Source organism: Physella acuta, unplaced genomic scaffold, assembly GCF_028476545.2.
Source record: "Physella acuta isolate Inbredline_101_S28 unplaced genomic scaffold, ASM2847654v3 ptg002361l, whole genome shotgun sequence".
Lineage (NCBI taxonomy): Eukaryota > Metazoa > Mollusca > Gastropoda > Physidae > Physella > Physella acuta.
This window is the reverse complement of record NW_026733854.1, coordinates 16,716-44,522: the sequence shown is the minus strand read 5'-3', so window position 1 is coordinate 44,522 and position 27,807 is coordinate 16,716. Positions and strand designations below refer to the sequence as shown.

Here is a 27,807-nt window from a genome sequence, read left to right as displayed (position 1 = left end):
AAATGATGGATGTTATGGACGACAACGATCAGATAAATGATAGTAAGTCTAAATGGCCAGATACAATGATACAGTGACATTTCATATAGAACTTTTGGAAAACTGTATTAAGCGTCAAACAAGGTAAGAGATTATGACGAAATGAATGCATTTCGGACATGCATTCATTTCACGAATCTAAATTGTATGACTAGTAGAGCAAACAATCACATACATGGCATGTAAATATTGGGCGTGCTAAACACGGACAGGATATAACATCGATGTGTGGTTTTGTCACACAGGCGAGGTCAAGTGGAATTCAAACACTCAAGGGGAGGCAATTCGTAATTAGACTAATGAGTTGTTTTCCCTTACACAACGACGAATGTAGAGAAAATTATTTTATTTACATTCTTTGAGTTGAGATATTTTAGAGTGTTTGTTTTTCGAGATTTGATGTTCGGCTCAATGCACAATATGTATTTACATAATTAATTTTTTGTTCGGCTCAATGCACAATATGTATTTACATAATTAATTTTTTGTTTTATCAGGCGGGTTGAATAATTTAGTATTAATCTTCCTAGTGGTGACATGTTACACGTTTGTATAGATACACTTACATATGCACAATCACATACAAATAATGATACAACACATACACACATTCAAACGGTCTCAAAAACACGCACACTTATAACAACACACACAGCCACATACACACATATAAACGACAAATAACGCACATATACACACAATTATTACAGACGGATACACAAAACCTCACACACCCTCTCAATCACACACATACACACCTAAACAACAGTAGTACAAAAACACACCAACACACAAATGCAAAAATCAAATAACTCTTGAGAAAACACCACGAACAAATAATATTTAACATAATTCTACACTTAAACAACGAAATAATAAAATACTTGAATTAAACAGAATGATAAAAACTAATTCTAAACTACATCAATGAAACAACAATGTAAAAAAACAGACAGAATATTACTGTAACAACGAAACAATAAAGTACCAACGTTAGACAGAATATTAAAAACTATAATTCCACATAAGAACAGCGAAACAATACAATTTAGATCAGCGAAACAACACAGTACTCACATACTCAACTCGCTCTCACGGTCAATGTTAATGATGTGAGGCTTGAAGGGAAAGTAAGTGGCTATTTACGGCTTGGGTTCAAAGTTCACGCATACTTTTATTTTACTCCTCATTCGTGTAGTGTGTGGACACACACATATATACGGATAAGCACACACGTGTAGATATATATCGCAGCATGTTATGCGCTTGTGAATTTTGCTTACATTAACCACCTCTCACCTTTACACTTCCTAGCCCAATAAAATCTTGCTTGTCTAAAATAAAGTTGAGGCACCACAGAGTGTCTGTGGCTAAGTATCGCATGCCGGCGCCCCCCCCCCCCCCTCTCCATGCCTGACCACAGCTGGGTGTTCACGATTACATCTAGGTCGCTCGCCTTGGGTATGTACAAGTGGCAAGTCCATCTAGGAACTTTAGCGCCCTGGCCGGTGACCTTTACTGGAAGGTCATACGCCCAGTGATGCCGTGTTGAAGCATCAGTTGGTTGAGTTGGGAGTTTTCTCACCGAGATGAGTTGATACTGAGAGGGGTTCGAACTCGGGACTTTTTAGTTTAGCTATACCGATCCACATCCACGCCGACATCTATATATATATATATATATTTATTTATTTTATATATATATATATATATATATATATATATATATATATATATATATATATATATATATATATATATATATATATATATAAAATAAATAAATATATATATATATATATATATATATATATATATATATATATATATATATATATATATATATATATATATATATATATATATATATGCGTGTGTGCGTGTGCGTGTGTGTGTGCGCTGGTGTGTGTGAGTGTATGTGTATGTAAATATTGAACACAACGGATTAGTATAAATAACACTCATGTGTGCCAGGTGCCATTGAATCTTTCAGCAGGTGTAATTAGATAACTTGTAAGTAGCGTTTGGAATATCGGAAAGGTTCATATGTCACTTCTATAAATTTGTCTCACTAATCAAATATCACTTCTATAAATTTGTCTCACTAATCAAATATCACTTCTATAAATTTGTCTCACTAATCAAATATCACTTCTATAAATTTGTCTCACTAATCAAATATCACTTCTATAAATTTGTCTCACTAATCAAATATCACTTCTATAAATTTGTCTCACTAATATAGGGGTCGGCGTGGTCGAGTCGGTAAAGCTCATGGTTGCTAAACCGAGAAATCTCGAGTTCGAACCCTCGGGCAGATGAGGCTCGTTAGCTGGGGACAGCCACTCTTCTAGGAGAGACAACTCCAAAATTAAACAACTGCTGCCTTGTACTTTGTTCTTGGTTGGACAAAGGCTATGGAAGCAAATCCAAAAAGAAAAACAGGATGAAATCGGAGTCAATGGCCTTAATGGCGCATAACCAGTTGACACGTAACGCTTAATTGTGTTGGAGGCGTGGTCGAGTCGGCAAAAAGCTCATGGTTTAAATTCGAACAAAGTCTCGAGTTCAAACGCACTGGCAGATAAATCTCGATCCCCTTCAACACTAATAATTAAGAACGAAGAAGAAGAAGAAGTAGTCTCACTAATCAAATATCACTTCTAAAAATTTGTCTCACTAATCAAATATCACTTCTATAAATTTGTCTCACTAATCAAATAGCACTTCTATAAATTTGTCTCACTAATCAAATAGCACTTCTATAAATTTGTCTCACTAATCAAATATCACTTCTATAAATTTGTCTCACTAATCAAATATCACTTCTATAAATTTGTCTCACTAATCAAATATCACTTCTATAAATTTGTCTCACTAATCAAATATCACTTCTATAAATTTGTCTCACTAATCAAATATCACTTCTATAAATTTGTCTCACAAATCAAATATCACTTCTATAAATTTGTCTCACTAATCAAATATCACTTCTATAAATTTGTCTCACTAATCAAATATCACTTCTATAAATTTGTCTCACTAATCAAATATCACTTCTATAAATTTGTCTCACTAGTCAAATATCACTTCTATAAATTTGTCTCACTAATCAAATATCACTTCTATAAATTTGTCTCACTAATCAAAATATCACTTCTATAAATTTGTCTCACAAATCAAATATCACTTCTATAAATTTGTCTCACTAATCAAATATCACTTCTATAAATTTGTCTCACTAATCAAATATCACTTCTATAAATTTGTCTCACTAATCAAATATCACTTCTATAAATTTGTCTCACTAAACAAATATCACTTCTATAAATTTGTCTCACTAATCAAATATCACTTCTATAAATTTGTCTCACTAATCAAATATCACTTCTATAAATTTGTCATTCAAATATCGCTTCTATTACATGACACCGTGAATAAAATGTCACTCTAACTCTAATGTCACTACTATTCAACTGTCAGTGTCATTAAATGTCACGGCCGGCTAATCAAATATCATTCAACTGTTCAATAAAATTTGCAAGGCTAAGATTTTTTAACATATTTTTGATTTTTTCTTGACGCCCGGGAAATATAACCAGTATTGTTTTTTATTTAACAAGTTTCTATTAAAGCTTATAGAAATGATAAATAGTTTGTGGATAATTATTGAAGTATAATGCTGATTTAAATATCATTTATGATTAGAACTATGTTCCCTTTCAAAACTGAAGGTCTATGTTAGAGTTCATCTGTTTCTGTGACCTCGGCATATGAAGACATAGTATTGTTAGCACTATGTCCAGCCGCCTTTACTTCACTAACGAGAGTCAGGTACCCGTTTATAGACTTGAAACCTTATACGAACTCGAGACTTTCGTGTTAATAGTCGTAATTTAACAAAACTTTATACTTATTTTTATTTATCAATATGTGATATTCCTGTGTATTAAAAATCAAATAAAACAAAAAGTTTAATTAACAGACTATACATATTCAAGGGAGCTTAGTCGTAATTTTATTTAATAAAGTGAGTTATTTCCCTTTACATACGCTCCTTTAACTAATCTACCATTTAAAAAATCACACGCAGAGTATTCCAATTCGATTTTACTTTAACTAGTTCATTCAAATATAATATTCTACTTGTTTGTAATGTAATAAATTATTATAAATACAACGTTGTATTGAGAAGGAAACAATGTATTCATGGAACAAATTATTTTTAAATATGTATTTTGTGGAGTAAGGGAAGTAACTGTGTTATTAAAGAATCTATAAATAGAATCACACGGACCAACCCTGCAACTTGTGACTAGAGACTTAGGGTCTATGTTCTGTGGGATGGAATAATGTAAGTAAGTAACGTTTTTAAAGTCTCTAAACACGCATTTAATCTTATCTCAGTCATATTTGTCTAGAGTCCAACCTACCTTCTCTCCCCCCCCCCCCCCTCACACACTCAAATATCGATTCTGAAATCGAATCATCTGGCACTGTGTTGTGACTGCTGTATCGATCTACATAGTGTACATACGTAACCGGGCGTGTTCAGGATGAGGTGGTAGAAATATCCAGTTCTCTGTTTTGTGTTGTAGTGATGAACGGAGTGTCTTTTGGTGTCCGCATACATGATGCAGCTAGTATAAGCCTTAAATGGTGGACAGATTGCCTAAAGCAGGGGTTCCCAACCTTTTTTTACTCTAGAGCACATTCTAAAATATCGGTAGGGTGTCGGGCACCACCTATTTTAAATCGACAAACTCCTTCCAGAGGCGTAGCGACCCTTCCCGTCACCCGGGGACAAAACTTTCGATTTGCACCCCCCCCCCCTCAAATTTTCGATTTGCACCCCCCCCCCCTCAAACTTTCGATTTGCCCCCCCCCCCCCCCCTCAAATTTTCGATTTGCACCACCCCCCTCAAACTTTCGATTTCCATCCCCTTCAACCTTTCAATAATGTTTATGAAAAAAATTCTGTCTCTGTCGAATAGTGAGAGGCGGGCACAAACGGATCGTTCGGCGGGCGCCATGGCGCCCGCGGGCACGGGGTTGGGAACCCCTGGCCTAAAGTGTCGGCCTACATGGAGACGTTAGTGCAGCTCGTATAAGCCTTACAGACTGTGCCATTAGCCAGAACGTAGCTTGTATTTTTACTTAGCCTGCTCAGAGGTCCCACGTGATAAACCAGCCCCACTTTGTAGAACTAACAACCCTAACACCGAACTCCGATGTATCAGGAAAATTCTGCAGGGTTTCCATTCGGTCTAAACTGTTAAATTGTTAACGACAGGTTTTTATCCAGCTCCTGTCCCACTCCAGCTCCTGTCCCACTCCCACTCCTGTCCCACTCCAGCTCCTGTCCCACTCCAGCTCCTGTCCCACTCCAGCTCCTGTCCCACTCCCACTCTAGCTCCTGCCCCACTCCAGCTCCTGTCCTTCCTGTCCCACTCCAGCTCCTGTCCCACTCCAGCTCCTGTCCCACTCCAGCTCCTGTCCCACTCCAGCTCCTTTCCCACTCCAACTCTCTCCTGTCCCACTCCAGCTCCTGTCCCACTCCACTCCAGCTCCTGTCATTCCTGTCCCACTCCAGCTCCTGTCCCACTCCACTCCAGCTCCTGTCCTTCCTGTCCCACTCCAGCTCCTGTCCCACTCCAGCTCTTGTCCCACTCCAGCTCCTGTCCCACTCCCACTCTAGCTCCTGTCCCACTCCCACTCTAGCTCCTGTCCCACTCCAGCTCCTGTCCCACTCCAGCTCCTGTCCCACTTCCACTCCAGCTCCTGTCCCACTCCCACTCCTGTCCCACTCCAGCTCCTGTCCCACTCCAACTCCTGTCCCACTACAGCTCCTGTCCCACTCCCACTCTAGCTCCTGCCCCACTCCAGCTCCTGTCCTTCCTGTCCCACTCCAGCTCCTGTCCCACTCCAGCTCCTGTCCCACTCCAGCTCCTTTCCCACTCCAACTCTCTCCTGTCCCACTCCAGCTCCTGTCCCACTCCACTCCAGCTCCTGTCCCACTCCAGCTACTGCCCCACTCCAGCTCCTGTCCCACTCCAGCTCCTGTCCCACTCCAGCTCCTGTCCCACTCCAGCTCCTGTCCCACTCCAGCTCCTTTCCCACTCCAGCTCCCTCCTGTCCCACTCCAGCTCCTGTCCCACTCCAGCTCCTGTCCCACTCCAGCTCCTGTCCCACCACTCCAGCTCCTGTCCCACTCCAGCTCCTATCCCACTCCAGCTCCTGTCCCACTCCACTCCAGCTCCTGTTCTACCACTCCAGCTCCTGTCCCACTCCAGCTCTCACTCCTGTCCCACTCCCACTCCTTTCCCACTCCAACTCCTGTCCCACCACTCCAGCTCCTGTCCCACTTCCACTCTAGCTCCTGTCCCACTTCCACTCCAGCTCCTGTCCCACTTCCACTCCAGCTCCTGTCCCACTTCCACTCCAGCTCCTGTCCTTCCTGTCCCACTCCAGCTCCTGTCCCACTCCAACTCCTGTCCCACTACAGCTCCTGTCCCACTCCCACTCTAGCTCTTGTCCCACTCCAGCTCCTGTCCCACTCCAGCTCCTGTTCCACCACTCCAGCTCCTGTCCCACTCCAGCTCCTGTCCCACTCCAGCTCCTGTTCCACCACTCCAGCTCCTGTCCCACTCCAGCTCCTATTCCACTCCAGCTCCTGTCCCACTCCAGCTCCTGTCCCACTCCAACTCCTGTCCCACTCCAGCTCCTGTTCCACCACTCCAGCTCCTGTCCCACTCCAGCTCCTGTCCCACTCCAACTCCTGTCCCACTCCAGCTCCTGTCCCACTCCAGCTCCTGTTCCACCACTCCAGCTCCTGTCCCACTCCAGCTCCTGTCCCACTCCAACTCCTGTCCCACTCCAGCTCCTGTCCCACTCCAACTCCTGTCCCACTCCAACTCCTGTCCCACTCCAGCTCCTGTCCCAGCTTTAGTTTAGAGCTGCCCACAACACTCTGACGCCAAAGTAATTTTCTAGCGATGAGAGAAAAAGGTCTGCATATGTTGACAGGGGATTAGACCATAGGGGCGGAACAGATAAACTTAAACTTTTCTATTGTTCGTACTGGCGAAGTTCTTTTTGTGTTTAAAAAAATCAAATATTTATTAGAGTTCGGCTTTATTAAGGTTAGAGTTAGCGCTAAGGTTAGGGTTAGGTTTAAAATCAATATTTGATTTATTTCAAATACAAAAAAAAAAGGATTTCGACTGTACGGACCATGTCCAAAACTTCGCCACTACGGGCTAGACTCGTTGACAGAGTCATTGACCCTTGTCAAAGCTTGCATATGTTGAGGGCATGTTGGCAGAGTCATGCACCCCTTCATAGCTTGCATATCATGTCATAGCTTGCCAAAGTTGAAGGCATGATGACAAGAGTCATGGATCCCTGTCAACGCTTGCATATGTTGAGGGCATGTTGACAAGAGTGAACACCCCTGTCAACGCCGCGTTATTTACCAGCTACACTTCAACTCTAATACGCATTTCCTGTCACATTTTTTTCATCTACTTCAACTGTATAACTTAAACATGGTGGGCTTTTCACATTTGGGCAAAACAACCAAACCCAGATAAACACTTCGGATTTTTAATTTGACAAAAGGTGTGACACGGACTCTCTGACAAGCAGACGATATTTACACACACACTGTTTACCTGGGCAGGCGACCTCGTGGTGTGGCAGACGATACAGGTACTTCTGCTGACAAGTGACTCGAGATTACTCTAGCATGAACAAAAATGTGTAATAATAGAAGCATAGATTGTATTCCATGACGTGTGTAGTTCAGAGGAATGTATTAACAATGTGTGTAGGGACAGGATGTAAGATTGTGAATTTCATTCAAATTTGATGGAGGAATTTGTTTCACATTGACAACATGATTTCATTGAGGAATATTCGCTTGTGATGTGATTTGAGGATCAGGCTTTTAAACTTTCAGTTAGTTACAGCTTGGGTGAAGGTAAATTATTGTTGGTGTAAAGATGTCGTAAATGAGATGAAGCTGATTAATTTTTATCTAGTGATGACAGGTGCCGTATTTTTTCTGGTGTAGGCTGATTAAATTAACACGGATTTCCTCTGTCCGGGCCAAAAGGGGATTCCCCTTCGTCTTGTTTTGTTGTTTTTGTTCTTGTTAAAGTTTAAATTCGAGATTTAAAAAAAAATGTTAGGTTTTATGTTAGATTAATTAGTTTGGGGTTTTATCTGGCAATCACGTGTGGGATTAGACTTACCTTTATTCTAACTTGTCAGCTTAAAGTTATTTTTAAACTTAACGTGTGAGTTTAGAATTATTCCTAGCCCTAACTAGTAGTGACTGGGCAGTTCTTCTAGTACATTTTGTTTACATGCTGTAGAAATTTTCCCTTTCAAATGAAATCATATACCGCCGTGTATGCATAGTTACGTTTTAAACACTTTCTTTCAACCCTGTTGAACACACATTTTCAATTTATGCTTCAAAAACTTTGAACTTTTACTCTTTTTTTTTACTTTCGTTAATTGGTTTTATCCAACATTTTCAACATATTCTTCCATAACTTTGAAATTTTAATTAATTTTTTGCTGTATTGTCATATTCAACAATTTTCGTTATTTTAATTTAATCACAATGCTAATTAACAGTATATTATTTCCATTAGTGTTACTAGACCATCACAGTCCATACCCCCTTCCCCCCCCCCCCCCCCCACACACACACCGCATATCACCATTTTATAAATAACGAAAAGACACGCACAGTTCTCTTTAAGATTCTACTTCCTTCCTTCTTTCCTTCCTGCACAAAAAGAAGGCAAGTATTTTAAAGTGCCACAATTATACCATATCCAAATTTCAATTTAAAACGTGTACAATGTCCCCCTCTAACCTCATTATAAAAGATAGAACTATTTTAATATTAAAAGGAGCAATAAGAGAAGTGTAGTGTTTACAAGAATGATTCTTAATTTGTGAGTGGAATAATATTAGTCTAATATATATCGAAAGGTAAGAATAGGTAGGAAAAGTCTATGTAATCATACTAAATTTTTAAAAAATTATTTTAAAAAATATGGCAAGCGGTAAAATTATAGCTACAATTTTAAAAATTAAAGTCGATTAGGAACCATCGATTACACTCATTTTCATATTTTTGTGTTGAACAGAAGCCGTTAAAAATAATTTTGAATAATTGTACTAATTTACATATTTTATAAAACCGCCCTCAACCCCACCTTGAACTGAACTTAAGTGGCCAGGGAGAGGTAAACGATGCAAGTCATAACATTTGTTATCCATGATAAATGCGGACAAGGTAATCAAAATAAACAAAATGGCGAACAAGGGAAGATTTTCAGTTCGATTCAAGCTTTAAAAATTCGTTTGTATCCCCTTTCATTACAGTTGGCTTATTTTTTTATGACTGTTATGCTCAGATTATTAAGATCTAACATTATTAACATTATTCTTATTAATTGTTAATCTACCTTTTTTTTAAATAAGATTCTAGATCTAGATCTCTAGATCTAGATCTATCTATTCTATAGTTGATTAGTATGCTACGGCTTTTTAATATGTTTAATAAATTATTAAATATAAAAATACTAGTCTAGAATAGAGAGTCTACTAGATCTAGTAAGTCTAGATCTATTATAATATTATTATATTATTATAATATTATTAGATAGATATTAGACGGTTTTTAACGCAAGTTTCATAATTTTTGTTAGGCCTGCTCTTCTACGCCATGATACTATTAGATTCTAGATTAGATCTAGATCTAGATCTAGATCTATCTATAGTATGCTACGGCTTTTTAATATGTTTAATAAATTATTAAATATAAAAATACTAGTCTAGACTAGAGAGTCTACTAGATCTAGATCTAGATCTAGTAAGTCTAATATTATTATTAATAATAGGCCTAGATAATAGATAGATTATTAGTAGTTAGTTAGCTAAGCCTTAGCCTTAGCGTAAGGAACTTAAATATATTAAATAATACTAAATACTACTTAATACTATATTATAGGGGAGGCCCTAGGCCTAAGTATTAAATTTATTAAGTTGATCTAGACCTAGATCCAGACTAGATTGACTAGAAAGATTATCTGTTAAAAAATATATATCTAGATAGATCTATTTTTAGGCTATTCAATAAAATCAATAAGTATTTAGTATAAATATTCTATAGGCCTAATGATTGTACTAATAAATAGTAGAATCTAGAACTGTAATAGATAGTATCGTATCTAGAATCTAGTATCTGAATCTAAGTATAGTAGTGATACTAATTTAATTTACTAATAGTAGGCCCAATAGAAATAAAGTAGACCGTCTGACTAGTGTGGTGGATTTAGACTAGATCTAGATATAGTTTTAAGTTTTAGTATTGCTATACTAGCGTCTATCTTATACTCTATATTTCAGTTAATTATAATAATAGATAAATTAAATTAGGCCCATATTTTATATTATTACAAAGTGTCGCTGGTATAGATAGTTTTAGACTTGTCGTATAGTAAATAGTAATTAGTAGGGCAGTATATACATGTAGTCTAATTAATGATTAGTCTAATTAGTTAGAGCCTACTTGTTTAAATATATTTACTATTTAGTAGTATTAATAAAGTATAGTTACTCTATTCAAAGTATAGTTATTAGGTATAATACACAACCTCATAATCAGTGTTTCTTCCAGACTTTTTTCTCCGGGGGGGCACTTGAAATTTTCGGGGGGGGCGGTAAACTTTCTTCGGGGGGCGGACACTGTTAAAAGTATATATTTTCTATATAAATTATATAAATTTCATTCCGTTCGGGGGGGGGGCGGTAAAAAATTTTCAGGGGGGCTTCGCCCCCCCGAAGAGATGCCTGGAAGAAACTCTGCTCATAATCGCAAAATCATGACATTAGTGACTCAGTTATTTAGTAGGCCAATAAGTTCTATATTAATATAATTTTAATAGTTAATACTTCTTAAATTACTAGATTTGTACAAATGAATACATTTTATTTTAGATAATTTAGGCTATGATACTGCTGAATACTTCAGTTACATTAGTATTATGAATTAGGGCCTATTTAGAGGTAATTATTAAATTACTAATTAGACGTATGATAACTTACGTTGGTCTAATAACTAATAGATTCATATTTAATAGCAGTAGGTCTGTAGGTATAGAATAGTATTGTAAAAAAATAAAGTATGCTTAATTTTTTACAGTTGTCATATTAATTTTAGTTTTAGTAGGTAGTAGTAGGCCTGTGATAGCGCAGGTAGTTAGTATTAGTATGTAAGTTAAACACAGTTAACTACTATAACTAAGCTTAATAAGGCTACAATTTTAAACTAAAAATTACATGCAGCCTAAATAAAAGGTTACAGACTAGTGCATTAAATAATATCCAAAATTTAAGTTTAATCTACATTAGTTTAATAATTGTAAAAATTACTGAATAGAACAGTAGGCTTACTTGTGAAGAGCTGTCTTATTTTAGTTCTACTTAATTAATATATGACTTAGTCTACTCTTAGTCTCCTGTAGTTATCTTTTGAACTTATTAAAAAATGCAGAATAGTTAATTAAGCCAAAAGGTGTCAATTGTCATAGATGGATTAACTTACTATTCAAATCAATATAATTATACTTATTTATTCTAGTAGGTGTATGAATTGATGATAGTTTTAGTAGCCTAGTTTGAATATAAATTTTCAACTAATTCTTGAGGTGGCTAAACATAAGTAGTAGACCTTTATTGATACATTTTTAATTTTGTTTTTTTTTTATGATATATACATGACTTTTGACACTTTTGAAGACCTATTGTATTTAATGACAAACTCCTTACATTAAAATATTAAAAGAAAATCTTAGATCTATATATTTAATGAATGGTAATAATTAGATAGCCCATACAATCCCATGCATAAATAGTCCCATCATTGCTTTATGATTTTTATAAGACAGACAAATATTTTTAATTATACCATAAAATGTTAAAGTATATAAATGTAATGAGTTTAATATAACAGTTTGTGAAATTTATTTATGTTTTTTTTTTAGATACTACATACAGAGAAGATAAGTCAGATGAAGTTCCTTTTAAAAACTCTTATCACTGAATCCTCCAGTTCTGAAGACTTAATATACAGTATTCTTCAACAGTGGTCAGGCTTGACTGAAAATGGCCTACACATACCTATTAGATCCAACTAGTCCAAGGATACATGTTGGACCCAAGAAAACTTGTTCATATTGAACAACTTTTTTTTTAATATATTAGTTCTGAATGTAATTAAAAAAGAAATTTATAAAGTTTGTTATGTTTATTTTTTTCAGCACTGGTTGTGTGTGATGGTGTATGCGGAAACTAATTATTGTTACCTTAATTTAATAATTGACTTAAACTGGCGAACTATAAATAGTTTTTAAGAATATGGTGCTGAAGTAGATTTCACCTAGTTTTGTTGCCCTTCCATATTAATAAATTGTATGGTCAGGAAAATATCAAACAGCTTTTACTGTCCATAACCAGTCAGGTACCAGTTAACTGCTTTGAATTTGAATCAGAGACAACCTAAAGGATTAAAATTTAAACTCAAGAACTTTTGCTTTAGCAAATGTGTTCACAAATATGTAGTCCCACTATAAGTCTTTCATTTGAATATTATTTACATATAAGTTTATATCAATATATAATCTATCATTTGTTAATATTATTCCTAGTCCAAACAACATGCTGATATGAAACCCATTGTATTACAAGAAGAAAATAAGGAATGAAAATTTCCCATAAGACAGCTTGCTTATAATAATACAAATAATAATAAAAGGGCAATGTCTGCAAACAATTATACTTTAATTTTTTATTTAGAATTTTCTACTTTGTATTATATCTCGTTCAAAACGAACAATTATTAAAATATCTTACGTTATGGTTTAAGCTTCAACTTTAGTATTTTGTAACTATTACTTAAATTTTCTACAATGTTAAAAATAAAACTACTATATCTATCATAGCTGTAAAACATGATAAGGGAAGAATCAAGAATATGGGTTTTTGTCAATTCTAGCCATACCAGCATATAAATGTAGACCAAGCTTATAGAAATATGGCTGATAACTAACCATAAACCACAAATACAGCAAACTATAATAACTGCTTGTTTCCTGGTAATGTGTTGTTATTGGCTGTGCAAGTTTATAAACATTTTGTAATTGTTTATACATTACAAAAGAAAAAGACTGTAGCTGATCAGATGCATTCCAGATATTTGAGGAAAAGATGTTTTCTATAAGGATAGGCAGCTATAGCAAATGAGGTATGGGGAAATGTTGAGTTAAGATAAACTATTTAATAATTGTAATGACAGAGATACCATCACAGCAACAAATGTAATTGGGTTTGTATGACTAATTAATGAATATCCTATAAATAAATATAAAATGCTGAGGTGGTCGTCTATAAACGACTTTGAGGTGGTGGTGGAGATTTGGACCTTTGTGTCAAAGGGGAGGGGGTTCAGAAAGTAAGATGACACTTTTCCATGTTCAACAAACACTCATGTTAAGAAACTGAATTTAAGCCTTTATTGCATTATTAAAAGTTGGTTTATAAATTGTTGTAAATAATTCATCAATAGGCCTACATTGAATGCTGGAAAAGCCCATAGGTCTAAATATTTTATGAAAATCGCTGCTTTAAAAACAAACTAGGGGGGGGGGGGGATGTTGGCTTAGGTTTACTTCTTTGGGGAAGGGGGAGGTCTGGCATCGTTGTGACATCGTTAATAGATGACCCCATAGTCAGAGGTCGATCTAGATTGCTTAGGCCTATATTAAAATGTTGATATTAATTACGCTTTACTTATTATTACAATGGAATATAGCCTAGTAGTTTAATTATGTTAAATAATATAACATCCCCTTTCACCACAACACCCTGACTATACTAATCCAAATTAAAATAAAAATGTTTGGTAAATTACTATTATATTATTAGTAATTTTGTGTTTAAAATTCTAGCCTTAGTAAAAACCGGAAGTGATTTTTACTTATTTCACAAATGTTATAAAATATTCAATTTTGGTTCAAAAATATGCTTTCTGGCAACACAAAGTGGAACCACTTTTGGAACCACTTTTCCTACCTATTCTATTTTTTAAATTCGGGAATTTCCGACGTGAATATTAAAAACAAACAACGTTTGGTTTCGTTTAAAGTCCGTCTAGTACTGTTAGGTTCATAAGAAATAGCATTTAAACAAGTGGACTGATGCACGATATAGTGTCGAAATTTAGGGCGTGATACAGAGGCTTACAGTACTCTGTGTAAACTTAAAACAGGTTTGCCCAGATCCATTTTTATATGTGTGACTACCTTTCAATACAACCATCTTCAGTAGCTAGTTATTTTATAAATTCTCGTGTAATAAATGTCTATGTAGAATTATTTTTTAACAAAGTCGTTTCTATTTTTACTGCCAACGTCGCCTTCTGTCAGTTGTCCGGGTTGTTAAACAATTTGACTGCGCTTGGCTTATTTGCAGTCACGTGATTTATGACTGCAGGTGAACACACATTGACAGGTGAACACACACATTTACACAGGCTACACAGGTCAGGTCATTACTTATTGACCACTGTACCCGCTCTGATTACTATACGACTTTTGTGTACACGGAAGTTAAACATTGTACACCCCCCCCCCCCCCTTCTTAAACCAAGTTATTTAAATTGACGATGTTCCGCCTGTGGACAATTTTAATAACATTCACTTATGGGGAAAGGTTCACATTTTTTTCCAAAATCGTAATTGTGATAACATTCACAACTTTGAAATTGTGAATATCATCGACACGCGTGGTTACCTTTCAGCACGTTTACGCGATTCAATTTTCGTTTAAGGGATCCATTTGGTGTGGAAAGTGTGGGGGAAGGGGAGGAGAGGGAGGCTTAAAAGTCATGATTATGCCCATCATAGTGGATTCCTTTGTTAAAATCATCGAGTCGATCAGAGCCAATAATGATTTCCCTAACCATTTAATTATACCCAAGTCCTATAACTCTTCGTTGTGACTTTTACTGTTTACCTAGAGTAATTGGTCGCTACTGTTGTATTATTCAGCGAGATACAAATACAGGCCAAAGTCTACGGTCATAATGCATAAGACTGTTGTTTGTGTCGCGTGGCTGAGATGTAAATCTGTCGCTTTTGTTTAAAATCGCGGGTATAAAAAAACATGGTGTTTTTCCACATTGGGTTGGAAGTGGTATGTTGTTGATTTGGTAACAAATTAGTAATACTAAAATCGATAATTTTAACCGTAACATTAACCTTATGCACCAGGCGGTTACAGTCGTGCTGGGCGCATATATATATATATATATATATATATATATATATATATATATATATATATATATATATATATATATATATATATATATATATATATATATATATATATATATATATATATGCGCCCATACACCTTCCATGTTTTGAGCGTGGCTTGAAAATCAACCCAACTGCATGTCTGACCATTTTTATTAATGCTCCTATTTGTGCCTGCCCGAACTAAATTATTAATGACTCGCCCAGGTGTGAAGGTCGCCGCCAGCTAAGGAGGGGTCAAGGTCTTGATGTGGCTGGCATGGCGGAGTGGTGTGCTCTCGCGTGGATCGTGTGGACGTGTGTTCATGTGGTGCAAGCCTCACAAGTAGGTTAGTTGTTTGTTTTTAAACATTTGTTTGGTCACGTGACACAGTGGTGTAGGTTGTAGTCAAGAGTGGGGGGGTCTTAAGATTGTAGCATATATTCATATATGTATATATATATATATATATATATATATATATATATATATATATATATATATATATATATATATATATATATATATATATAGGCCTATATATATATATATATATATATATATATATAAATATATATATATATATAGGCCTATATATATATATATATATATATATATATATATATATATATATATATATATATATATATATATATATATATATCCTTCCCGAACACGTTTAGCCGGATGTCATCGCACAGGGAGGGACTCCCACATGGTTCCAAAATCTATAGCGATGACGGAATGACGGAATGACTGACGCACTACCACCAGCGTTATATTATGGATATTAACTTGAAAACAAACCCCTATATATACCTTAATATACAGGATTATATACGGCCTGTATAAAGTTTATGTGTTGAAAAACATCCAGATAGCAATGTTTGCATAAAGTTTTCAGTAAATTGTTTTCAGTGTCTGAGTTAAACTTCCTGCTTGACTGATAGGGAACAAATCGTGAGAACAAATATAAAATTAAATTAAATTAAAAAGGAAAAGAAAAACAACCATTACTAGGTTAGGCTTTAATAAATCAAAAGAGTTTTAAATCTGAGCTGATCATATAGAGTGGTATATTATTCTTAGAAACCGCCTGGCGAGGCTAATGAAATATTTTGGGAAGCGAGTGTCATGTGACACTGTTCTATTTTTAAAAATGATTAACCTTTGAACTGATCGGGGGAAGGAGGGTATAAATATTAAAGTCTAATACTTAAATCTTCGAATACACTGTAGGATTTTTTTTAATGGGCTTGTTTCTCTCCAGATAAAAGATTTATATTTCGAAGTACAGCCGGGGTCGAAGTTCAGGTGACAGGAAACCGATACAAAAGGGCGGTGAACAAGGACATGGTTGGGTTCAATGAGGAGGAGAAGCGAGCCTTGTTGGCCAGACACAACTACTTGAGGAGTAGAGAGGGGGCCAGTGATATGATGGCAATGGTGAGTTGGGTCGTGATGGTGGGATGGTGATGGTGGGGTTGTGATGGTGGGGTGGTGATGGTGTGGGCATGTTAGTGGGGTGGTGATGGTGGGGTGATGATGGTGTGGGTGTGTTGGTGGGGTGGTGATGGTGTGGGCGTGTTGGTGGGGTGGTTATGGTGTGGGCGTGTTGGTGGGGTGGTGATGGTGTGGGCACGTTGGTGGGGTGGTGATGGTGTGGGCACGTTGGTGGGGTGGTGATGGTGTGGGCGTGTTGGTGGGGTGGTGATGGTGTGGGCGTGTTGGTGGGGTGGTGATGGTGTGGGCATGTTGGTGGGGTGGTGATGGTGTGGGTGTGTTGGTGGGGTGGTGATGATGGGGTGGTGATGGTGTGGGCGTGTTGGTGGGGTGGTGATGGTGTGGGCATGTTGGTGGGGTGGTGATGGTGTGGGCGTGTTGGTGGGGTGGTGATGGTTGGGTGGTGATGGTGTGGGTGTGTTGGTGGGGTGGTGATGGTGTGGGCATGTTGGTGGGGTGGTGATGATGGGGTGGTGATGGTGTGGGTGTGTTGGTGGGGTGGTGATGGTGTGGGCATGTTGGTGGGGTGGTGATGGTGTGGGTGTGTTGGTGGGGTGGTGATGATGGGGTGGTGATGGTGTGGGCGTGTTGGTGGGGTGTTGATGGTGTGGGCATGTTGGTGGGGTGGTGATGGTGTGGGCGTGTTGGTGGGGTGGTGATGGTGTGGGCGTGTTGGTGGGGTGGTGATGGTGGGGGCGTGTTGGTGGGGTGGTGATGGTGTGGGTGTGTTGGTGGGGTGGTGATGGTGTGGGCGTGTTGGTGGGGTGGTGATGGTGGGGGCGTGTTGGTGGGGTGGTGATGGTGTGGGTGTGTTGGTGGGGTGGTGATGGTGTGGGTGTGTTGGTGGGGTGGTGATGGTGTGGGCATGTTGGTGGGGTGGTGATGGTGTGGGTGTGTTGGTGGGGTGGTGATGGTGTGGGCATGTTGGTGGGGTGGTGATGGTGTGGGCGTGTTGGTGGGGTGGTGATGGTGTGGGCGTGTTGGTGGGGTGGTGATGGTGGGGGCGTGTTGGTGGGGTGGTGATGGTGTGGGTGTGTTGGTGGGGTGGTGATGGTGTGGGCGTGTTGGTGGGGTGGTGATGGTGGGGGCGTGTTGGTGGGGTGGTGATGGTGTGGGTGTGTTGGTGGGGTGGTGATGGTGTGGGCATGTTGGTGGGGTGGTGATGGTTGGGTGGTGATGGTGTGGGTGTGTTGGTGGGGTGGTGATGGTGGGGGCGTGTTGGTGGGGTGGTGATGGTGTGGGCGTGTTGGTGGGGTGGTGATGGTGTGGGCGTGTTGGTGGGGTGGTGATGGTGTGGGCGTGTTGGTGGGGTGGTGATGGTGGGGGCGTGTTGGTGGGGTGGTGATGGTGTGGGTGTGTTGGTGGGGTGGTGATGGTGATGGTGTGGGTGTGTTGGTGGGGTGGTGATGGTGTGGGCACGTTGGTGGGGTGGTGATGGTGTGGGCGTGTTGGTGGGGTGGTGATGGTGTGGGCACGTTGGTGGGGTGGTGATGGTGTGGGCATGTTGGTGGGGTGGTGATGGTGTGGGTGTGTTGGTGGGGTGGTGATGGTGGGGTGGTGATGGTGTGGGCGTGTTGGTGGGGTGGTGATGGTGTGGGCGTGTTGGTGGGGTGGTGATGGTGTGGGCGTGTTGGTGGGTTGGTGATGGTGTGGGCGTGTTGGTGGGGTGGTGATGGTGTGGGCACGTTGGTGGGGTGGTGATGGTGTGGGCGTGTTGGTGGGGTGGTGATGGTGTGGGTGTGTTGGTGGGGTGGTGATGGTGTGGGTGTGTTGGTGGGGTGGTGATGGTGTGGGCGTGTTGGTGGGGTGGTGATGGTGTGGGCGTGTTGGTGGGGTGGTGATGGTGTGGGCGTGTTGGTGGGGTGGTGATGGTGTGTGTGTGTTGGTGGGGTGGTGATGGTGTGGGTGTGTTGGTGGGGTGGTGATGGTGTGGGCGTGTTGGTGGGGTGGTGATGGTGTGGGCGTGTTGGTGGGGTGGTGATGGTGTGGGCGTGTTGTTTGGGTGGTGATGGTTTGGGCGTGTTGGTGGGGTGGTGATGGTGGGGTGGTGATGGTGTGTGTGTGTTGGTGGGGTGGTGATGGTGGGGTGGTGATGGTGTGGGTGTGTTGGTGGGGTGGTGATGGTGTGGGCGTGTTGGTGGGGTGGTGATGGTGTGGGCATGTTAGTGGGGTGGTGATGGTGTGGGCGTGTTGGTGGGGTGGTGATGGTGTGGGCATGTTAGTGGGGTGGTGATGGTGTGGGCGTGTTGGTAAGGGTGGTGGTGGTTGGGTTCAATGAGGACGAGAAGCGAGCCTTGTTGGCCAGGCACAACTACTTGAGGAGTACAGAGGGGGCCAGTGATATGATGGCAATGGTGAGTTGGGAGGTAGGGTCGGGATGGTGGGGTGGTGATGGTTGGGTGGTGATGTTGTGGGTGTGTTGGTGGGGTGGTGATGGTGTGGGCACGTTGGTGGGGTGGTGATGGTGTGGGCGTGTTGGTGGGGTGGTGATGGTGTGGGCGTGTTGGTGGGGTGGTGATGGTGTGGGTGTGTTGGTGGGGTGGTGATGATGGGGTGGTGATGGTGTGGGCGTGTTGGTGGGGTGGTGATGGTGTGGGCGTGTTGGTGGGGTGGTGATGGTGTGGGTGTGTTGGTGGGGTGGTGATGATGGGGTGGTGATGGTGTGGGCGTGTTGGTGGGGTGGTGATGGTGTGGGTGTGTTGGTGGAGTGGTGATGATGGGGTGGTGATGGTGTGGGTGTGTTGGTGGGGTGGTGATGGTGTGGGCGTGTTGGTGGGGTGGTGATGGTGTGGGTGTGTTGGTGGGGTGGTGATGATGGGGTGGTGATGGTGTGGGCGTGTTGGTGGGGTGGTGATGGTGTGGGTGTGTTGGTGGGGTGGTGATGATGGGGTGGTGATGGTGTGGGTGTGTTGGTGGGGTGGTGATGGTGTGGGTGTGTTGGTGGGGTGGTGATGGTGTGGGCGTGTTGGTGGGGTGGTGATGGTGTGGGTGTGTTGGTGGGGTGGTGATGATGGGGTGGTGATGGTGTGGGTGTGTTGGTGGGGTGGTGATGATGGGGTGGTGATGGTGTGGGTGTGTTGGTGGGGTGGTGATGATGGGGTGGTGATGGTGTGGGCACGTTGGTGGGGTGGTGATAGTGTGGGCATGCTGGTAAGATGGTGATGGTGTGGGCATGACGGTGATCCAACCGAATTACTATGACTAGTTCACATTATTTTTGTAGATATTTATGTTCAGACTTAGTTCCAAAACAATTAAAAAGAATTGGTTGTGGCAGGGTAATCCAGTGGTACATTTGTCTAGTACTTCATTGTAAGTATGTTGGTTGACTTACTGCCCTTACCACGAACTGACTTATTTCTGTTTAACAAAGAAACGATCCTAACAGTCTTATATTTCACATTTTGTGTTGCACGTTTTACAGAAATGGGACGAGAAGCTGGAAAAATCCGCACAAGTGTACTCTGAAAAATGCATCTTCGAGCACAGCAAGAACAGAGAAAACCTGGCAGGTTACCGGTATGTTGGGGAGAATCTTTACGCCGGGACAGGTCAGAACCTCATTACTTTTTAAACCGCTCTAAACTTCACGATAAGTATTTGTTTAGTTGGACTACAACTTATTTTGCTGTGCCAAAGATGTTTATATTTTACTGTACTGCTGTTTGTTGTACCATAACATTGTGGTCACAATTCCAGGAGAGTTTGACCCGCCAAATGTGATACAATTGTTCTACGATGAGAAATACAACTACAGCTATGACACTGGTCAATGTTTTATTTCCATGTGTGGACACTATACACAGGTCAGTGCGTTGTCTCTGGGTCAGTGGGTTGTCTTTGGGTTAGTGGGTTGTCCTTGGGTCAGTGGGTTGTCCTTGGGTCAGTGGGTTGTCCCTGGTTCGGTGGGTTGTCCTTGGGTCGGTGGGTTGTCCCTGGTTCGGTGGGTTGTCCTTGGGTCGGTGGGTTGTCCCTGGTTCGGTGGGTTGTCCCTGGTTCGGTGGGTTGTCCTTGTGTCAGTGGGTTGTCATTGGGTCGGTGGGTTGTCCCTGGTTCGGTGGGTTGTCATTGGGTCGGTGGGTTGTCATTGGGTCGGTGGGTTGTCCCTGGGTCGGTGGGTGGTCAGTGGGTTGTCCCTGGGTCGGTGGGTTGTCATTGGGTGGGTGGGTTGTCATTGGGTCAGTGGGTTGTCCCTGGGTCGGTGGGTTGTCATTGGGTCGGTGGGTTGTCATTGGGTGGGTGGGTTGTCATTGGGTCAGTGGGTTGTCCCTGGGTCGGTGGGTTGTCCTTGGGTCGGTGGGTTGTCCCTGGTTCGGTGGGTTGTCATTGGGTCGGTGGGTTGTCATTGGGTCGGTGGGTTGTCCCTGGGTCGGTGGGTGGTCAGTGGGTTGTCCCTGGGTCGGTGGGTTGTCATTGGGTGGGTGGGTTGTCATTGGGTCAGTGGGTTGTCCCTGGGTCGGTGGGTTGTCATTGGGTCGGTGGGTTGTCATTGGGTGGGTGGGTTGTCATTGGGTCAGTGGGTTGTCCCTGGGTCGGTGGGTTGTCCCTGGGTCGGTGGGTTGTCCCTGGTTCGGTGGATTGTCCCTGGTTCGGTGGGTTGTCCTTGGGTCGGTGGGTTGTCCCTGGTTCGGTGGGTTGTCATTGGGTCGGTGGGTTGTCATTGGGTCGGTGGGTTGTCCCTGGGTCGGTGGGTGGTCAGTGGGTTGTCCCTGGGTCGGTGGGTTGTCATTGGGTGGGTGGGTTGTCATTGGGTCAGTGGGTTGTCCCTGGGTCGGTGGGTTGTCATTGGGTCGGTGGGTTGTCATTGGGTGGGTGGGTTGTCATTGGGTCAGTGGGTTGTCCCTGGGTCGGTGGGTTGTCCTTGGGTCGGTGGGTTGTCCCTGGTTCGGTGGGTTGTCATTGGGTCGGTGGGTTGTCATTGGGTCGGTGGGTTGTCCCTGGGTCGGTGGGTGGTCAGTGGGTTGTCCCTGGGTCGGTGGGTTGTCATTGGGTGGGTGGGTTGTCATTGGGTGGGTGGGTTGTCATTGGGTCAGTGGGTTGTCCCTGGGTCGGTGGGTTGTCATTGGGTCGGTGGGTTGTCATTGGGTGGGTGGGTTGTCATTGGGTCAGTGGGTTGTCCCTGGGTCGGTGGGTTGTCCCTGGGTCGGTGGGTTGTCATTGGGTGGGTGGGTTGTCATTGGGTCAGTGGGTTGTCCCTGGGTCGGTGGGTTGTCATTGGGTCAGTGGGTTGTCTTTGGGTCGGTGGGTTGTCTTTGGGTTAGTGGGTTGTCCTTGTGTCAGTGGGTTGTCCCTGGGTCAGTGGGTTGTCCTTGGGTCGGTGGGTTGTCCCTGGGTCGGTGGGTTGTCCCTGGGTCGGTGGGTTGTCTTTGGGTTAGTGGGTTGTCCTTGTGTCAGTGGGTTGTCCCTGGGTCAGTGGGTTGTCCTTGGGTCGGTGGGTTGTCCCTGGGTCGGTTGTCTCTGGGTCAGTGGGTTGTCCCTGGGTCAGTGGGTTGTCCTTGGGTCGGTGGGTTGTCCCTGGGTCGGTGGGTTGTCATTGGGTCAGTGGGTTGTCCCTGGGTCGGTGGGTTGTCTTTGGGTTAGTGGGTTGTCCTTGTGTCAGTGGGTTGTCCTTGGGTCGGTGGGTTGTCCCTGGGTCGGTGGGTTGTCCCTGGGTCGGTGGGTTGTCCCTGGGTCGGTGGGTTGTCCCTGGGTCGGTGGGTTGTCCCTGGGTCGGTGGGTTGTCCCTGGGTCAGTGGGTTGTCATTGGGTCAGTGGGTTGTCCCTGGGTCGGTGGGTTGTCCCTGGGTCGGTGGGTTGTCCCTGGGTCGGTGGGTTGTCCCTGGGTCGGTGGGTTGTCCCTGGGTCAGTGGGTTGTCATTGGGTCAGTGGGTTGTCCCTGGGTCGGTGGGTTGTCCCTGGGTCGGTGGGTTGTCCTTGGGTCAGTGGGTTGTCATTGGGTCAGTGGGTTGTCCCTGGGTCGGTGGGTTGTCTTTGGGTTAGTGGGTTGTCCTTGTGTCAGTGGGTTGTCCTTGGGTCGGTGGGTTGTCATTGGGTCAGTGGGTTGTCCCTGGGTCGGTGGGTTGTCCCTGGGTCGGTGGGTTGTCCCTGGGTCGGTGGGTTGTCCTTGTGTCAGTGGGTTGTCATTGGGTCAGTGGGTTGTCCCTGTGTCGGTGGGTTGTCCTTGTGTCAGTGGGTTGTCATTGTGTCAGTGGGTTGTCCCTGGGTCGGTGGGTTGTCCCTGGGTCGGTGGGTTGTCCTTGTGTCAGTGGGTTGTCATTGGGTCAGTGGGTTGTCCCTGTGTCGGTGGGTTGTCATTGTGTCAGTGGGTTGTCATTGTGTCAGTGGGTTGTCCCTGGGTCGGTGGGTTGTCCCTGGGTCGGTGGGTTGTCCTTGTGTCAGTGGGTTGTCATTGGGTCAGTGGGTTGTCCCTGTGTCGGTGGGTTGTCCTTGTGTCAGTGGGTTGTCATTGTGTCAGTGGGTTGTCCCTGGGTCGGTGGGTTGTCCTTGGGTCAGTGGGTTGTCCTTGGGTCAGTGGGTTGTCATTGGGTCAGTTGGTTGTCTTTGGGTTAGTGGGTTGTCTTTGGGTTAGTGGGTTGTCCTTGGGTCAGTGGGTTGTCATTGGGTCAGTTGGTTGTCTTTGGGTTAGTGGGTTGTCTTTGGGTTAGTGGGTTGTCTTTGGGTTAGTGGGTTGTCTTTGGGTTAGTGGGTTGTCTTTGGGTCAGCGGGTTTTCTTTGGGTCAGTGAGTTGTCTTTGGGTCGGTGGGTTGTCCCTGGGTCAGTGAGTTGTCTCTGAGTTAGTGAGTTGTCTTTGTGTTAGTGGGTTGTCTTTGTGTCCGCGATTAAGTTATCAGATCTTATGTTGATTTATGGTTAGGTCACTCTGTTCCTTGAGTCATTACTTCAATGGCTGATCCTGGAATGTTTTTTAAAGGGCTTTTTTCATACAATTGTCGTTTCGGGCAAATGACTCTGGGGCACTTTATTTCGGGCACGAAAAGTAGTTTGATGAGGCCGGAGAGCTTTTTATTACCTATTTTAAAAAAGAAAAAAACTCGACCACATCGATTAATATTATCGGTGGGGGGGGGGGGGGGCACACACTCCCTCAATAAGAGTTTGGTGTGGTTTGAGTTGAAGTCACGCCACTGTAAGAGTTTGTTGTTGTTGAAGTCACGCTTGACTGACAACCCAGCGGCCCATGTAATGTCCGAGTGTCTCGTCTTGCAGGTCGTGTGGTCCAGCAGTAATTTTCTGGGCTGTGGGGTCAAGTACTGTCCAGTTCTACAGGGTGCCTCTACATTTGACCACGGCTATATTGTTGTCTGTCATTACGGTCCAGGGTAAGGACTGAAAAACTAGTTTGATGTTTGTTATAGTTTAATTTTTTTTTAAATATTGTAGTTTTTTAATAGTATAAGTTTGTAATAGTATAGTTTTTGTACTAGTATAGTTTTTGTACTAGCGTTGTTTTTGTAATAGCGTTGTTTTTGTAATAGTGTAATTTTTGTAATTGATAGTTTTTTTAAATAGTATAGCTTTTGTAATAGCCTAGTTTTTTGTAATTAATATTTTATGTCAAATTTCTTTTTTTTTGTAATAGTATATTTTTGTAGTAGTAAAGTTTTTATAGTAGCACTTTTTGTAATAGCATACTTTTTGTAATAGTCTACTTTTTGTAATTAGTTTTTGTGAAATTGTAAATGTTTGTAATAGCATAGTTTTGTAATAGATAGCCTTGTAATAGATAGTTTTGTAATAGATAGTTTTTATAATAGATAGTTTTTGTAATAGTATATTACCCCAGTAGAACCCAGTCTTATATATGTCCCCCCGTTGTTATGAAACAACCTATTGTTATGAAATAACCTATTGTTATGAAACAACCTATAGTTATGAAACAACCTATTGTTATGAAACAACCTATTGTTATGAAACAACCTATTGTTATGAAACAACCTATAGTTATGAAACAACCTATTGTTATGAAACAACCTATTGTTATGAAACAACCTATAGTTATGAAACAACCTATTGTTATGAAACAACCTATTGTTATGAAACAACCTATAGTTATGAAACAACCTATTGTTATGAAACAACCTATTGTTATGAAACAACCTATTGTTATGAAACAACCTATAGTTATGAAACAACCTATTGTTATGAAACAACCTATAGTTATGAAACAACCTATTGTTATGAAACAACCTATTGTTATGAAACAACCTATAGTTATGAAACAACCAATTGTTATGAAACAACCTATAGTTATGAAACAACCTATAGTTATGAAACAACCTATTGTTATGAAACAACCTATAGTTATGAGACAACCTATTGTTATGAAACAACCTATTGTTATGAGACAACCTATTGTTATGAAACAACCTTTTGTTATGAAACAACCTATTGTTATGAAACAACCTATTGTTATGAAACAACCTATTGTTCTATTCTCTAGCGGCAACATTCAGGGTAGGAAACCTTTCACAAAGGGAGACAAATGTACCAAGTGCCCAGCGGAAACAAAATACTGCCATAAAGGAATGTGTGGTAAGTGTGTGTGTGCGCATGTGTATCAGTGTGTAAAAGCGTGACAGGGCATGTGTGTGAATTCGTGAATAGAAAAATTCAATGTGTATTGTGATGTGTAGCTGCAGGAGTATCCTTTAACAGCCGTGTCAAATATGGAGCGTGAAGCAGGATTAGATACTAGATCTAACGACGTTTTTTGAACGTTCAAATAGGCTACAGTGAAAAATAGGGTTGGTTTTTGAAAACTGGACACCTATGTATGCACGATAAAAATACAGGAAAAACTTCACCCACCTCTCTAGTTATATCAAAAACATAAAGGGGCAGAATAGTTCAAATGGATGGCTTCAAACCAGTAGCGTAGCGAGGGGTGGGGGGACATATGTCCCCGGGCGCCGACCTTAGGGGGCGCCAAAATGGATTGGAAAAATAAATTAAAAGGTTGAGGGGGGTGCAAATTGAAAGTTTTAGGGGGGGGGGGGGGATTGCAAATCAAAATCTTGAGGGGGGGGGTGCAAATCGAAAGTTTGAGGGGGGTGCACATCGAAATCTTGAGGGGGGTGCAAATCAAAAGTTTGAGGGGGGGGTGCAAATCGAAATCTTGAGGGGGGGGGTGCAAATCGAAAAGTTTGTCCCCGGGCGCCGGGAAGGGTCGCTACGCCTCTGCTTCAAACAGAAGACTAAATTAGAAGACTCCCATGGTAGACTTTAAATAGACAACAAGATAGCTCTTAATAAAAACAGCCTTAATATAAAGATTTAAAAAACGAGTACGTTTACCAAAAAAAGTTTAAATAGAGGACTTTAATCCGAAGACGTTAATTTTTATTTATGCCTTTATAGGACGTAAAAAAACATTAATCAGAATACGTTAAATAGAAGACTTTATATAAAGGAGGTTAAATAGAAGACTATATAGAGGACGTTAAATAGAAGACTTTATATAGAGGACGTCAAATAGAAGACTATATAGAGGACGTCAAATAGAAGACTATATAGAGGACGTCAAATAGAAGACTTTATATAGAGGACGTCAAATAGAAGACTTTATATAGAGGACGTCAAATAGAAGACTATATAGAGGACGTTAAATAGAAGACTTTATATAGAGGACGTTAAGTAGAAGACTTTATATAGAGGACGTTAAGTAGAAGAGTATATAGAAGACATTACGTAGAAGATTTTATAATATAGAAGACGTTGTGTAGAAGTCTTTAGAGGATGTCAAGTAGACGACTTTAATTAGAAGACGTAAACTGGAAGAATTTATATTAAAAACTTTAAATAGGATCACACCAGGCCGTTTTTGTTGGTATTGTTATCTTAAACTAACTGTCACCTTCGCTATGTACTTTTCCGTACTCAGACATACTGTGAATTAAAACTATGCTTGAAGCAGGCTTGTTTATGCACTCTAATAATAAATATTTTTAAACTTTGTATCTACAGTTGTAAGACCACAGATTGGAGTGTCTACCCACATACACTCGACAACATACACGCTCACACTCGGCGTGGCCTTGTTAGCTGTGTTATGTATTCTATAGCAGCTCACCATAGACCATAATTTTTTGTAGCATAATTATCAACAAACTATATTTTATATTTCCTCTAATAAGTTCACTCCATGTTCCCTCGTTCCAATTATTTGCTGTGTATCCCTATAATTTAGACCGTTTGCCTTGTCATTGAATTTATGACTCCGAATTTAAGTATGACCCCGCGCATTTTAGGCTGGGAGTTTATGCTGACTTAATGTGATGTGTGTGGGGGGGGGGGAGGCATGGAGGGAGGAAGGGGATAGTGGCTAGAAATATGATGTAGCATCATGATTGAATCTACGAGGGTAAATGTATTTAACAATGTAAACCAATTTTTTAATACAAGTGTAAATCAATTTATAAATGTAAATGTATCTACGGATGTAAATGTTTTGCCAGTGTAAATCAATTTATAAATGTAAATTTATCTACGAATGAAAACGTTTTGCCAGTGGAAATCAATTTATAAATGTAAATGTATCTACGAATGAAAAATGTATCTAGGTATGTAAATGTATTTATCAATGTAAATCAATTTATGAATGTAAATGTATTTACAAATGTAAATGTATCTACCAATGTAAACTGATATAACTGATCTAGAAAGTAAATTTATAAAACTGTATGTGTAGTATGTTCTACCACTGTGTAGGTCCCAATTCCAACATCGGCAAACAAACGTCTTTCAAATATTTTGTTATATCTCATATTTTTAAAGTTTAAATAAAAAACAATCAATTGCTGAATTTGTTGTTTGGACTGTTTTATAAACATGTAAGTGTCTGATAAGATATTCTGTTTTCAATACGCTTGCATTATAATGTAGGGC

General features: G+C 41.2%; 2 protein-coding genes across 4 annotated transcripts; both read left to right on the top strand.

Annotated features, from left to right (window-relative positions):
• Positions 1-52: 52 nt before the first annotated feature.
• LOC131933075 (uncharacterized) lies at positions 53-7,013 on the top strand. The gene is made up of 2 exons (XM_059289905.1): positions 53-123; positions 5,333-7,013. The coding sequence occupies exons 1-2, from the start codon at positions 53-55 to the stop codon at positions 7,011-7,013; spliced, it is 1,752 nt and encodes a 583-aa protein (XP_059145888.1).
• A 598-nt stretch (positions 7,014-7,611) lies between these two features.
• LOC131933083 (GLIPR1-like protein 1) lies at positions 7,612-27,720 on the top strand. 3 transcript variants are annotated; one of them, XM_059289911.1, is made up of 8 exons: positions 7,612-8,020; positions 15,648-15,769; positions 16,691-16,866; positions 20,348-20,474; positions 20,623-20,729; positions 24,130-24,242; positions 25,364-25,455; positions 26,887-27,720. In XM_059289911.1, exons 2-8 carry the CDS (start codon positions 15,700-15,702, stop codon positions 26,982-26,984), a joined length of 783 nt encoding a protein of 260 aa, XP_059145894.1. In that variant the 5' UTR covers positions 7,612-8,020; positions 15,648-15,699; the 3' UTR covers positions 26,985-27,720. The 3 variants fall into 3 exon arrangements, with proteins under 3 accessions (XP_059145894.1, XP_059145895.1, XP_059145897.1); XM_059289912.1 differs by having other exon boundaries at positions 7,613-7,749; XM_059289914.1 differs by lacking the exon at positions 7,612-8,020 and having other exon boundaries at positions 15,648-15,765.
• The last annotated feature ends 87 nt before the right edge of the window (positions 27,721-27,807 follow it).